This window comes from Podarcis muralis, chromosome 4, assembly GCF_964188315.1.
Source record: "Podarcis muralis chromosome 4, rPodMur119.hap1.1, whole genome shotgun sequence".
NCBI lineage: Eukaryota > Metazoa > Chordata > Lepidosauria > Squamata > Lacertidae > Podarcis > Podarcis muralis.
In genome coordinates, this window is record NC_135658.1 from 43609561 (window position 1) to 43624007 (window position 14447).

At 41.7% G+C, this 14447-nt stretch overlaps 1 protein-coding gene across 3 annotated transcripts in view; it reads right to left on the bottom strand.

Annotated features, from left to right (window-relative positions):
- Positions 1-14447, bottom strand: part of CADM2 (cell adhesion molecule 2) — a 378263-nt gene that overhangs the window by 73347 nt on the left and 290469 nt on the right. For all 3 annotated transcript variants that reach the window (XM_028726903.2, XM_028726901.2, XM_028726902.2), the window contains one exon: positions 9644-9734. In XM_028726903.2, the coding sequence (XP_028582736.1) occupies positions 9644-9734 (91 nt within the window). The remainder of the gene's footprint in view (positions 1-9643; positions 9735-14447) is intronic.

Sequence of the window (14447 nt, forward strand, 5' to 3'; positions counted from 1 at the left end):
TAGTCATACTCATCACAGACCCACTGAAGTTAATGGACATGATTAACATAGGGCCATAAATTTCACTAGGTCTACTCTGTGTAGAACTTTACTGGATTCAAACATACACATTGTGGTTACTTGTTAAGGGCACATAATTTTATTCTACTTCTATATTTTGGTTTAATTTTAAAAGTGTATAAACCACTCCATGTCAAAAATGAATTTCTGGGTAGTATCCAGATAAATTTAAAATTACAAAATAAATCAACAATATGTTTCAACCAGCAAAAAATACCATAATCTAAAATACCCTGACAAAACAAAAGGTTTTAACCTAGTGCTAAAAATAAGCAGTGCCAGTGCCAGGCATGCCTCCCTCAAGTGCTTATTCTACAATAGGTGAACCAGCAAAGTGAAGGCTGTCTCTTCTGTACATACATAGTTTGCTTTTCCTAAAGATGGAGCATAGAGAAATTGACTCTTCCAATTACCATAGCAGAATTTATACAGGAGAAATATAGGCAAATAGTATAAAAATCAGAGGAGGCCTCCCTTGCTTTGAAATGGAGAAATTAGGATTTACACAATGGCAAGGCCTTCACACATAAAGTATATATTTGTACTTAAGCACAAAATTTAGCATGAAAAATGGTCCAAGTTCTTCAGATGCTTTGGTTTAAATGATGCTCTATAAAGATAGAAGGAATATGTTGTGAAAAGGGTTGTTGAGTTTTTGGAGTCAATTGCCTGAAGTGTCTATTCAAATAGACAGACATATAAACATTGTTTTCTAGTTCTAGTTTCTTCAAAATATGGGATTTTGCAAGATTACATTATTCATACACCCAAGCCACATGGACATTCGATTTGAAGACAGTAGCTGATAAGCTACTTTTCTCACGCTGAAATCCTTCAAGTCCACAACTCTGCTTGTCTCAAGATATTTAAAATTAAGCTAAGATATTGTGAATGTGTCCATCTCAAAATAGATAAATTTCACCTTATATTTTGTTTGCATATTCCGTAGAAGTTAACTAGAGCAAATATTATCTTTCCTTAAAGTAGCATATCTTCTATATTAACAAAATCAATGACAGAAAGATTTCCATACCTTGTATGCTGAGCGCATTTTTTATAAATGATATGTTGTGTGAAAATAGCTAAAAAAGCAGAATTTCCACACTCGGAGGATTGTTCAGCTTCCAGTATTATTTTAGTATGCTGAATACTTTAGAATGCACTATTCAGTGTGGATTGCAAAGTGTGGTACTGATCCTAAAAATTCCAGAAAGTTTTTGTAATGCATCCTTTTGTTTGTGTTGAAATGTCTTTTGGATGAGTCACCATAAGGAAAAGCACCCACTACAGTGTCATGGCTGTGGTGCTCATGTAATGCTACACGTGAAATTTTTGTTTTACCTGTCATATTTTTTCCCAGTTACTTATTGATACAACAACATCATTCACTATGTATTTTAGAGAGTGGTTTATCAGTCTGTTTGTCCATTTGTTCTCTATAAGTTTAGATGCCTCTTGAGATATTGTTGCCAAACTCAGCCACCATTTTGAATCAAAGTGCAGGACTGAATTGTCAACTTTTTTTTGCATAGGTTTGGCTGCCTCTCAAGATATTATTGCCAAGCTCAGCACAAGCACTCCCAAGGTGGGGGTGGCAGATGCTGTTACAGTTTAGACACCAGGCAACCTTTTGAATCAAGATGGTAGACCAAAATGTCAATTTCACATGACTTCACCTATTTTTTGGCATGCATTTGATGGCAAACTTGGCATGAGGGTTTCTGAGGTGAGGATGGCAGTCTTCACTGATGTTTGGATGTGACTTTGGCATGATTTCACCTGATTTTTGGTGTGACGGGTCCAAACACAAATTGCACTATCCATTTAAAATAAAAATATATCTTTGGTTTCTAAAAATTCCTGGACAGGCTTGGACACTCCCTGCTAGTATAATATATATAGCATAATTTGTTTAGAAATGTGTGTTGCCTCTGGGAAGGTTAATAAATATTGTGGTACATATATATTTGGCCCTGTAGCTACTATTCTTGTAAGATTTCATATTCTGTTCATCAAGCTGATTACATTTCTAGATATGTGCTGAATCTGTTTCTGAGCATTAGCTAGGAAAGGTAGAGGGTTCTTTAAAAGTCACAAAGGGATTAGATTGAAACACATATTCCAAATCATTTAAATCAAGCAGAATCCAAGAAGACAAGACTTTCTGAGTTACTTTGTATTACTTGACACAAATAATAAAACTTGAGCTTTAAAAAGACAAAGAAGAGAAAAGCCACCTATCTGATGTCAAGTAACCATTAGTCAGCCCAAGCACTGCTTCTGAATAAGACACATAGACAAAGGAAAATCTTAACTCTTGTCTGACACCTGTCAAATATACGGTCTGTCTGGCTATGAGTTCTGTGCACAGTGGCAGGAAAATTATTTTTTAAAAGTGTGGCATCTGCTACAGAGGAAGAGGACTGAAAGAAGGAAGCAACAGACTTTTTCTCTTCCTGGCAGGGTATTTTTACAGGCCCCTTTACCACTTCTACACCATGTGCATCATTATTTTCCATTGAAATGTTACAGGTGTTAATTGATAAGGACTATGCATAGCGCATTTCGAGATCAAAATGTATTGCTTCAAACAGCCTGCTCTTGCATACTTTCAGTTACAGAACTACCATTTGCTTATCTGCCAAGCATCATTGCTTAGAAGCAGTGAAAAGAGGAAAAATATTTCACACTTAAAAGGGTGCAGAAATTCTAATATGCACAATATCATGACAAGCATCATAACCATAAAAACATCATATCCACGTTTAATCAGCACATCAATTTATCCTAAGTCAGACATGCCCTGACCACAGACTTTGTAGGTCCTGACAGGGAAATTGGCATAAAAATGGAGCCAGTGTGGGTTGCGCTTTCAAAATGACCCAAGGTGTGATGAGCATAATTTTATTCCAGGTAGCATTCTCTCAGCCTCCTAATTTTGTGCTAAATTCCTGAAGAATCAAAAAAGTCTATATATTCAAAAGGGGATTGTAAAGCCCACTGATTGTTCCAGCCTGCATAGGTTTTTGCATTGCAGGGGGTTGGCTCTCAAGGTCCCTTCCCACTCTACCAGTCTCTGATTCTATGATGCTGCCTTCACATTCCACCAGTTCACAGAAGCATCCAGGAGGATATGTTTCCACCAAGCTTATGTGGTGGTACTATTTGTGCGAAAAGATGCCTCTGTATGGGAACTGTATGCAGAGCCACATTTTCAATGTAAATTGTGAAAGTAAAAAGGTAAAGGTACCCCTGCCCGTACGGGCAGACTCTAGGGTTGTGCGCTCATCTCACTCTATAGGCCGGGAGCCAGCGCTGTCCGCAGACACTTCCGGGTCACGTGGCCAGCGTGACAAGCTGCATCTGGCGAGCCAGCGCAGCACACGGAACGCCGTTTACCTTCCCGCTGGTAAGCGGTCCCTATTTATCTACTTGCACCCGGGGGTGCTTTCGAACTGCTAGGTTGGCAGGCGCTGGGACCGAACGACGGGAGCGCACCCTGCCACGGGGATTCGAACCGCCGACCATGCGATCGGCAAGTCCTAGGCACTGAGGTTTTACTCACAGCGCCACCCGCGTCCCAAATTGTGAAAATGTAGTTACAATTTTTTTTTATCTATGTGTAGTCAAAAAAAAATGTAACTAAATTGTGAAAATGTAGTTACAATTTTTTTGACTACACATAGATTGCACACAGGCTCTGCACAACAAGGCTTCCCTCCCCATCCTCTCCATTGCAACACCTGAAAAATCTTTCGGGGGAGTTGGGATCCTTGGAAAAGGCCTGGAATATGCCACAGAGAGGATGAAGTGGGAGGAAACACTGTGTGGGGACGCGGAGACAGGAAGCATGAGAGACAGACAGACAAAGAGGCGGAAAGAGAGAGCTGTGTCTGCTGAATTTCAGATTCAATATCATTAATTTCACATTAGTTTCACATTGTGGTCCAGTTCACATTGTCAATTTTGCCATCGTGCTGTGGTCCTGTATTTGTGTGAAGCAGATTCATGGTGACAGATTTGGGAGCTACTTACACAAGAATAGTTCCCAGAATGTGCAAGTGCTCAAATTAACATGATAGGACACACCACACACCAACAGGTTGGAGATTGGGTATGCATTAACACTGGTGCTAGAAGTGGGATTCTGCTTCCTAAAAGGAGGACTGTGTGTCAAGGAGTGCCTGAGGTAAAATAGAAGGAAGAATGGTAAGATTCCTGGAGCAGATGAAGTTGATGTTCTAGCAGCAAACCTAAAAGCTAGCAGAATGTTACCAGCAGCAACACCAGTGGCTCTCTTAAGAACTGTGAAATTCACTGTGATGGTCTCCCACATGGAGCTGAAGAAGAGTTTGGAGTCTCTAAGGTCCCATCTGCACTATACATTTAAAGAAATATCATGCCACTTTAAGTAAGCATGGCTTCCCTCAAAGAATCCTGGGCACTAGAGTTTGTTAAGGGTGCTGGCAGTTGTTAGGAGTTGTTAGGAGACTCATATTCCCCTTAAAGAGCTACAATTCCCAGACTGCCTTGGGAAGAGGGGCTGATTGTTAAACTACTCTGGGAATTGTAGCTCTTTAAGGGGAATATGAGTCTCCTAACAACTGCCAGCACCCTTAACAAATTAAAGTTCCAAAAGTTCTATGACTGCTTAAAGTGGATTGATACTGCTTTAAACATACAGTGGTACCTCGAGTTAAAATCTTCAGGTTACAGATGCTTCAGGTTACAGACTCCGCTAACCCAGAAATAGTACCTCGGGTTAAGAACTTTGCTTCAGGATGAGAACAGAAATCGCGTGGCGGCGGCATGGTGGCAGCGGGAGGCCCCATTAGCTAAAGTGGTACCTCAGGTTAAGAACAGTTTCAGGTTAAGAACGGACCTCCAAAATGAATTAAGTTCTTAACCCGAGGTACCACTGTACAGTGCAAAAGAGGCCTAAGTGAGTAGATGAGAGCCTTATCTCAACAGCCATTACCCAGTAGCCCAGCTACAAAGCACCAAGACCAGAGTGGCCAAGAAGATACAGGGAGCAGATGGACAGCTGAAGTTCTTGGACCATGAAGAACTGCAGTGAGTAACAGAAAATTAAGACGCTTTGTCCAGAAGCCTGCCTGAGTGGAGAGGAGACCAGAAACCCAGGAAAGAAGCCTCAAGCTAGGAAAAACAAAGGCAGTGTCAGATAAGAGAGAGCTATAGGCTTGAAGAAATGAGATACTGCTGATTTGCACACTGCTTATGCACTAGCTGTGGAAGAAAAAGAGCAGCAGGAGGAGAAGAAGCTGGACACACATGTGTCAGAAACAGCCAGCTAGCACTTGAAGAATTGGTGTCACCTCTAACAGACAAATCCTCTTCATGGATCACTGCCTTGCCGTGGCGAAGGGGCTTGAATAACTCAGAGAAGCTATGAGCTATGCCGTGCAGGGCCACCCAAGATGGACAGGTCATAGTGGAGAGTTTTGACCAAATGTGATCCACCTGGAGCAGGAACCGGCAAGCCACTCCAGTATCCCTGCCAAGAAAACTCCATGGACAAAGACAACAGGCATATAAAAGTTATGACGCTGGAAGATGAGCCCCTCAGGTCGGAAGGTGTCCAACATGCTACTGAGGAAGAGCGGAGGACAAGTACAAGTAGATCCAGAGCTGATGAAGCGGCTGGGCCAAAGCCGAAAGGACGCTCAGTTGCGGATATGCATGGAAGCGAAAGGAAAGTCCAATGCTGTAAAGAAAAATATTGCATAGGAACCTGGAATGTAAGAACCATGAACCTGGGTAAGTTGGATGTGGTAAAAAATGAGATGGCAAGAATAAATATTGACATCTTGGGCATCAGTGAACTAAAATGGACGGGAATGGGCGAATTCAGTTCGGATGACTATCATATCTACTACTGTGGACAAGAAACCCGTAAAAGAAATGGAGTGGCCCTCATAGTCAACAAAAGAGTGGCGAAAGCTGTACTGGGATGCAATCTCAAAAATGATAGAATGATCTCGATACGAATCCAAGGCAGACCTTTTAACATCACAGTAATCCAAGTTTATGCACCAACTACTGGTGCTGAAGAAACTGAAATTGACCAATTCTATGAAGACTTACAAGACCTTATAGAAGTGACACCAAAGAAGGATGTTCTGCTCATAATAGGGGATTGGAATGCTAAAGTAGGGAGTCAAGAGATAAAAGGAACCACTGGCAAGTTTGGCCTTGGAGTTCAAAACGAAGCAGGGCAAAGGCTAATAGAGTTCTGTCAAGAGAACAAGCTGGTCATCACAAACACTCTTTTCCAACAACACAAGAGACGACTCTACACATGGACATCACCAGATGGGCAGCATCGAAATCAGATTGATTATATTCTCTGCAGCCAAAGATGGAGAAGCTCTATACAGTCAGCAAAAACAAGACCTGGAGCTGACTGTGGCTCAGATCATCAGCTTCTTATAGCAAAATTCAAGCTTAAACTGAAGAAAGTAGGAAAAACCACTGGGCCGGTAAGATACAATCTAAGTCAAATCCCTTATGAATACACTGTGGAAGTGAGGAACAGGTTTAAGGATTTAGATTTGGTGGACAGAGTGCCTGAAGAACTATGGATGGAGGCTCGTAACATTATACAAGAGACAGCAACTAAAACCATCCCAATGAAAAGGAAATGCAAGAAAGCAAAATGGCTGTCCAACGAGGCCTTACAAATAGTGGGGGAGAGAAGGCAAGCAAAATGCGAGGGAGATAGTGAAAGATACAGGAAATTGAATGCAGATTTCCAAAAAATAGCAAGGAGAGACAAGAAGGCCTTCTTAAACGAGCAATGCAAAGAAATAGAGGAAAACAATAGAATGGGAAGAACCAGAGATTTGTTTAAGAAATTTGAGATATGAAAGGAACATTTTGTACAAAGATTTCCATAATAAAAGACAAAAGTGGAAAGGACCTAACAGAAGCAGAAGACATCAAGAAGAGGTGGCAAGAATACACAGAGGAACTATACCAGAAAGAAATTGATGTCTCGTATACCCCAGATAGTGTGGTTGCTGACCTTGAGCCAGACATCCTGGAAAGTGAAGTCAAATGGGCCTTAGAAAGCATCGCTAATAACAAGGCCAGTGGAAGTGATGATATTCCAGCTGAACTATTTAAAATTTTAAAAGATGATGCTGTTAAGGTGCTACACTCAATATGCCAGCAAATTTGGAAAACTCAGCAGTGGCCAGAAGATTGGAGAAGATCAGTCTACATCCCAATCCCAAAGAAGGGCAGTGCCAAAGAATGCTCCAACTACCGCACAATTGCACTGATTTCACACGCTAGCAAGGTTATGCTTAAAATTCTACAAGGCAGGCTTAAGCAGTATGTGGACCGAGAACTCCCAGAAGTGCAAGCTGGATTTAGAAGAGGCAGAGGAACCAGAGACCAAATTGCAAACATGCGCTGGATTATGGAGAAAGCTAGAGAGTTCCAGAAAGACATCTACTTCTGCTTCATTGACTATGCAAAAGCCTTTGACTGTGTCGACCACAGCAAACTATGGCAAATTCTTAAAGAAATGGGAGTGCCTTATCACCTCATCTGTCTCCTGAGAAATCTCTATGTGGGACAAGAAGCTACAGTTAGAACTGGATATGGAACAACTGATTGGTTCAAAATTGGGAAAGGAGTACGACAAGGCTGTATATTGTCCCCCTGCTTATTTAACTTATATGCAGAATTCATCATGCGAAAGGCTGGGCTGGATGAATCCCAAGCCGGAATTAAGATCGCCGGAAGAAATATCAACAACCTCAGATATGCAGATGACACAACCTTGATGGCAGAAAGTGAGGAGGAATTAAAGAACCTTTTAATGAGGGTGAAAGAGGAGAGCGCAAAATATGGTCTGAAGCTCAACATCAAAAAAACGAAGATCATGGCCACTGGTCCCATCACCTCCTGGCAAATAGAAGGGGAAGAAATGGAGGCAGTGAAGGAGAAGGGGACGACAGAGGATGAGATGGTTGGATAGTGTTCTTGAAGCTACCAACATGAGCCTGACCAAACTGCGGGAGGCGGTGGAAGACAGGAGTGCCTGGCGTGCTCTGGTCCATGGGGTCACGAAGAGTCGGACACGACTAAACGACTAAACAACAACAACAACAACTAACAGACAAATAACAGGCTAAACTCCAGTAGACTAGAGACAAAGCAACAGCAGAGACAGAGATTACATAGAAAAACAGCTAAATTCCCCTAATATCATTTGTGTTCTAGAAGGGCTTCCTCTCCTAAAAAGAGTGAAGGGTTTTTTTTGTTGGCATCTGTCTGTCTTGAGAGTCAATGGAGTGCAACCCTGGGGGTGAAGTGAAACCGCTGGAGAATCACAGTGCCTGCTTTGGCTCCAGAGACCAAGAGCTCATAACCATGTTGTTTTTGCTGCATTAGCAGCCCGGAAGAGACTTCTCTGGGGTGCTAGCTTGAGCAGTGTGTATGGAGGTCCTATGCTGCCTAAACAACAAGACCCCACACTCGGCCTGGCTGAAGTGGTCCAAAGAAAAGCAGAGCAGTATGTTTGGTACCAGCCTGACTGGAGGAATTGCCAGAAGGAGGCATACAAGAGGCCATCCAACCATCTTAGAGACTCCACTCTGGATTTGTGTGGCGTTTACCCCATAGCCTTTTCTTTTCTCAAAGATATCCTGAAAGGCAGTGGTTATAGTTTATTCCTTTAGGTTTACTCCTGAAGCCTTTCTTATGAATATGAGGCTGTTAGAGCCAAGTCCCTTTCACAAATGGGAAAAAAGTTTTTCCATTTGTGAAATGGATTAAGCCTGTAATTTGTATTTTATTGTGATCTGCCCTGGGGGCCATTCAGCTGCAAGGCAGTATATAAATACACTAAATAAAAATAAATATGGAGGTTATGCCTGGGAAGCATGTAATGCAATAGTGGGGTTATTTTTATTTTCTCCTCAAGTGGCAGATGCTGTCTAGTAGTAGTAGTAGTAGTAGTAGTAGTAGTAGTAGTAGTAGTAGTAATAAGAATAATAAGAGTTTGGGAGTGGGTTTAAGGTTTGTGAAGAAAAAAGTAATTTCAGCTGAAACTCAAACATATACAGCTTCACTCTCTTAATGCTATTTTTAAAAGTGAGATAGTTGAAAAGACAATTTGCATATATCATTAAATTTCCAATTACCATGTAAATGACAACCAAAGCAGGCAAAGAGTTCAACACTTTGCTTGGATAAAAAAAATGTGTTGATTTTAGAAGTTTTTTCATCAGATGTGAGGCTTTGAGAGTATGTACCTATCATCAGTCTGACGATGTGAACAGCAAATAAGCCTGCAATCCTTTCAGGTTGAAATAGCTTACTTTAAAAAAATGCACAGCAGGAATCCTTTCCCAAAACTAAAATAAATGACAAAGTAAAAGACCAGTCTTCCATAGGCACTTAATGAAGACATGCTTCAAGGGGTTTTCAGTACCAGAGATCACTTTACACCCCAGGACAAGAGAAAAACAGTAGAGTTTTGCAGTCAGAGGCTGCAATCAAAGGAGAATAAAGAATATAACAAAAATATATTGCTTGTTAAATCACTTACAGTGGTTTTCCTTTGGATTCACAAATCAAAGTTATAGATTGTCCTTCTTCTGGCCATAACGTGGAAGGGATTATTTTAACTGACGGAAGATCTGGAAAAAGATAATATTTGATGAATTAAAACTGGACACCCATTGTATTATGCAAAGCATTTAAACAGTGTGAGATTTCACTTATATATCCATGGACTTTAAGATTCTAAATTGTCCTTTGCCAACTGTGAGACCAGGTGGTAGTATGAGATTGTGCCATGGCTTGTTGGTGAACTATAGTTTCTGCCACTGAGCACCACTGAATACGGATGGGGGCCTAATGCCCTTACAAGAGGGTGCTGTACTGTAACAAAAAAGCTGCCAGGACAGTTTCTGGAACAACAAGCCATGCTTGGTAAAGGTGATGCCATCAGTGGCTAGTATCAGGAATTCACTCTGTAGCCATGTACCTTTACTCAGCTGAATTAGCTTGCTACCTTCACTGCCACACAGAAACACTCTCCAGAAAGGGTGCTGGACCTCTTCCCCGCCCCAATTCTGTAGCCCTGAGTGCTGCATGCTGTAGTCTACCAATAAATCACTGAACAAGCAACAGCTGAGTTCTAGAGGAAAATAAAGACACCCCTACATCATTGCGGGCATTCCTTGGAGAGCATGGTTATAAACAGATTTGCAATTGAAATAGAAAATAGAAAATAGAAAAATGAATTTACTGAAAATGAATAACAAGCACTCCACACAACCTTTGCTTTGTAGATGGATGTGAATAGTATTACAAAAAAGACTGCATTAAAAGTATAATCAAATGAACATATTTATTGGCATAGTAATCTGAATTCATAATAGAAAGTCTTCCATTAGCTCTTATAAATTTCTTTTTTAAAAAACCTTGCATTACTGAGGATATGCTTTCAGGAATGCAACAGTATTTCCCTCCTTTGTGAATATCCCTTGTAGTCTGATTTTTTAAAAAACCCTCAAACCATTTTTATGGGGACATCAGATAAGAATACCACACTGTTGTATATAATCCATGCTAAACTTTAAAATATTATTTCTGTTTTATGCAATCAACTTTCAACAGAAAAGTCAGTCCTTGTCACTAGAGTGTGCAAAAAGAAAAGAATCACAGATGAAACTTGCAGATGAAATAACATTTGAATAAGGTCTGGCTAGGCCCACACTGGATCCAGCTGAATTATACCAAACAATGTAAATTGGCAATAATCCAAAACACAGTTGAAAAGGAAGCTGGTTCATGCTTAAAATACTGGTACATCCCCCACTTTATCTGTTGTCTCCAGTGCTTTTTTTCTCCCACATAATCTGGCATTCACTTCTATCAGGAAAAATAAAAGAGACAGCATGGTGTAATGGTTACCATGCAGGACTAAGGCTGCATTCCGACCTGGGTTTTATTGTATTAGATTTATCGATTATAATTCTAGTGCTGGGATAAGGCCCCCAACTTTGTCACATGAAATTACAGTGTAAAACTCCTACAATTTTCCAAGTTAACAGGGTTGCAAATGGTTGTTGTTGTTTTTTTCTGGGGGAAAATAACATGAAATTGAGTGCTAAACTTCCACTAGTGGTTTTTATGCTGTGTGGAACATCAACCACATAAATTAACAAAGAAGAAAATGTTGGAAAGATGGGGGGAAGTGTCGTCTGAATGCAGCCTAAGAGTGAGGAAACCCAAGTTCAAATCCCTATTCAGCCACAGAGCCCACTGGATGACCTTGAAATAGTAGCTCTCTCAAAGCCTGACCTACCTTACAAGGCTATTTTGAAGATAAACTATGTGGTGAGAATTATGTATGCCACTTAGAGTTCATTGGAGGAAAGATGGAATATAAATGTAGTAAATAAAACAAAAAACAAAACATTCCTTGAGGACAACTGCTGGCTCCTATTCTACTAGCACCACCCACTCACTATGAGAAATATATATTGTTATAAGTTGTTTTTTTTTGGGGGGGGGAGACCTCCCTAAAACCCAAGAAATTAATGAATGACAGGATCTAGCTAATATTTGGAGTATTGAAAGGAAGATTCCAGACCAGTGGAAAAATACAAGCTAAGCTTCATTTCCAAGCCAGGGTCTCACCTGCTATAGAGGTGTTAAAGTGACAAAAGGTACTGATGGCCCATGTTAAGGAGGAATCTTTAGGCCTGGGCAGACAGCGGTTGCCAAGTCTGCTCTCCTTCCGGGGAGGGGGGAGTGTTGCGGGAGGGTATCCGGGACTTCCTAGTGACCTGGCCGTGGGGACTCCCACCCGCATCACCCCTCCCGGCTGGCCAATGAGGTAAGTGGGAGGGCTGGCTGCCTTGTACCCGGACTCTACTTTAATCTGGTTCCAGCTTTTGGAGAGGCATTGTCGGCATGATTGCCCCCACCCTGTGGCAATCAACATAGCCAACAAAATTGCTAATTTTGCGGTGGCACGGAAGGTGCAACTATTGAATGGTCGGGTGACACGGTTCCCTGCCACTACTTTTGACCAGGAGGCCTTGTTTCACAATGATGGTGTTCACCTTTCTGATATGGTAAATATTTGGCTGTCGAGATCGCTAAGGGCATTAGAGATTGGTTGCAGGTGTGAGGGTGTTGGCGGTGAGCCTTTGGGGCTTGAGTGGTTGTTAGGCATTGGGTAAGCCTTGTTTATGGGAGGGGAGGCTGTTGCCTCCGCCTGCCCCTCTACATTAAGAGTATCCCGTTAAAGGGATCCGGGGGTATGGATCCTGTCTGAAACCTGGGCGTGGGCTAGGGCCATGCCACGACCCCATTGGGGACCCTGGGGGTGCTATTAATTGATGTATATCATAGGGTTCCCCCTACAGGTGGTTTACCCTTAGGAGACTCCCTGAAGAGAGGCAGGAAGAAGAAGAGTTTGGATTTGATATCCCACTTTATCACTACCCGAAGGAGTCTCAAAGCGGCTAACATTCTCATAGAATCATAGAATCATAGAGTTGGAAGAGACCACAAGGGCCATCGAGTCCAACCCCCTGCCAAGCAGGAAACACCACCAGAGCACTCCTGACATATGGTTGTCAAGCCTCTGCTTAAAGACCTCCAAAGACGGAGACTCCACCACACTCCTTGGCAGCAAATTCCACTGTCGAACAGCTCTTACTGTCAGGAAGTTCTTCCTAATGTTTAGGTGGAATCTTCTTTCTTGTAGTTTGGATCCATTGCTCCGTGTCCGCTTCTCTGGAGCAGCAGAAAACAACCTTTCTCCCTCCTCTATGTGACATCCTTTTATATATTCGAACATGGCTATCATATCACCCCTTAACCTCCTCTTCTCCAGGCTAAACATGCCCAGCTCCCTTAGCCGTTCCTCATAAGGCATCGTTTCCAGGCCTTTGACCATTTTGGTTGCCCTCTCCTTTCCCTTCCTCCCCCACAACAAACACTCTGTGAGGTGAGTGGGGCTGAGAGACTTCAGTGTGACTAGCCCAAGGTCACCCAGCAGCTGCATGTGGAGGAGCGGAGACATGAACCCAGTTCACCAGATTACGAGTCTACCACTCTTAACCACCCAATGCCAAACCAAACCGCTCACATCTGTAACGAATAAAGTTGTGGCCTATTTTATCCCATTAATATAAACATTCGTGTCCGTGTGTTTATTAAGAATTCAGTGTGTTTATTAAGAATTCAGCCAGTTATAAAAACAGTTAGAATTTGGCTAGAGAGTGCTTTCAGTCAGCTCCAGGATTGTTTTGAAAGTACTGATTGGAGCGTGTTTGAACATCAAGATCTGCACAGATACACAGATGCTGTACTTTCCTATATTAAAGTGTGCACCGATAATGTAACAACGGAGAGGTGTATTAGAGTCTATGGGCACAGCAAACCCTGGATGACTGCTGAAGTAAGGTCACTCCTGAAAGCTTGGGATACTGCCTTCAAGGCAGGGGACATAGATATATATAGAGGGGCTAGAACAAAGCTCAGGAAAGGCATTCAGATGGCAAAACAACAATATAAGCTCAAGGTGGAGAACTGGCTAGCCGATAACAACACGAAACAAGTGTGGCAGGGGCTGCAGCATCTAACCAATCATAGGCCTCCTGATAGGTTTCTGTCATGCCAAAAGGTTTTCTTGACCTCTCAAGGCCTTCAAAATGTGTCCCTCAATAAATAATAATAGAAAAAAATGATTATGCTCACGTTCCACTCACCAGTCACTCCCAGTTAGGCCCTGGAGGATTGATCAGGGGTCACTGTGGCTCTCAGCCTGAAGAAGGCTAGCCATCTCTGTTTTATTCTTATTCTTAGGTTGAAAGACTCTTAATTACTACACAGAACATCTACTTTCAAAATACCAAACAGTAAAGTGACCGCATTACTTATATGGATTTCAACTATCTAGCTTGGGTAGCATTTGCTTGCACATCTTTATTTTTTTTGCAAACAAATCTGGTGCCCGCAGTTCTTCTTCTCTTGGTATTTTGCATTTGATATTCATTTTTAATTAGAAGTACTTCTATTCTTTCACGGCTTGTTAACACTTTCATTTGGGAAGCTCAGCTTTCATTAGCCATGTGAATAATCACTATTCATTGCAGTAAAGTCCATTTCTTGCAATAACCTTGCTCTGACCTGATTACCCGTTAAACTACAAAAAACAGTGTCTAATTAGCCCATCAGTTCATGTTCAAATTCACATGACCTAGCTTCATTAGAAAAGGTCTGTAACATAAATGTCTACGGTCTCCCCTGACTACGTCTAAGGAAAACATTTCTTAGCCCTGATATGCCTGCTGGATCATACTAGGAACAATTGTAGCACTGCAGCC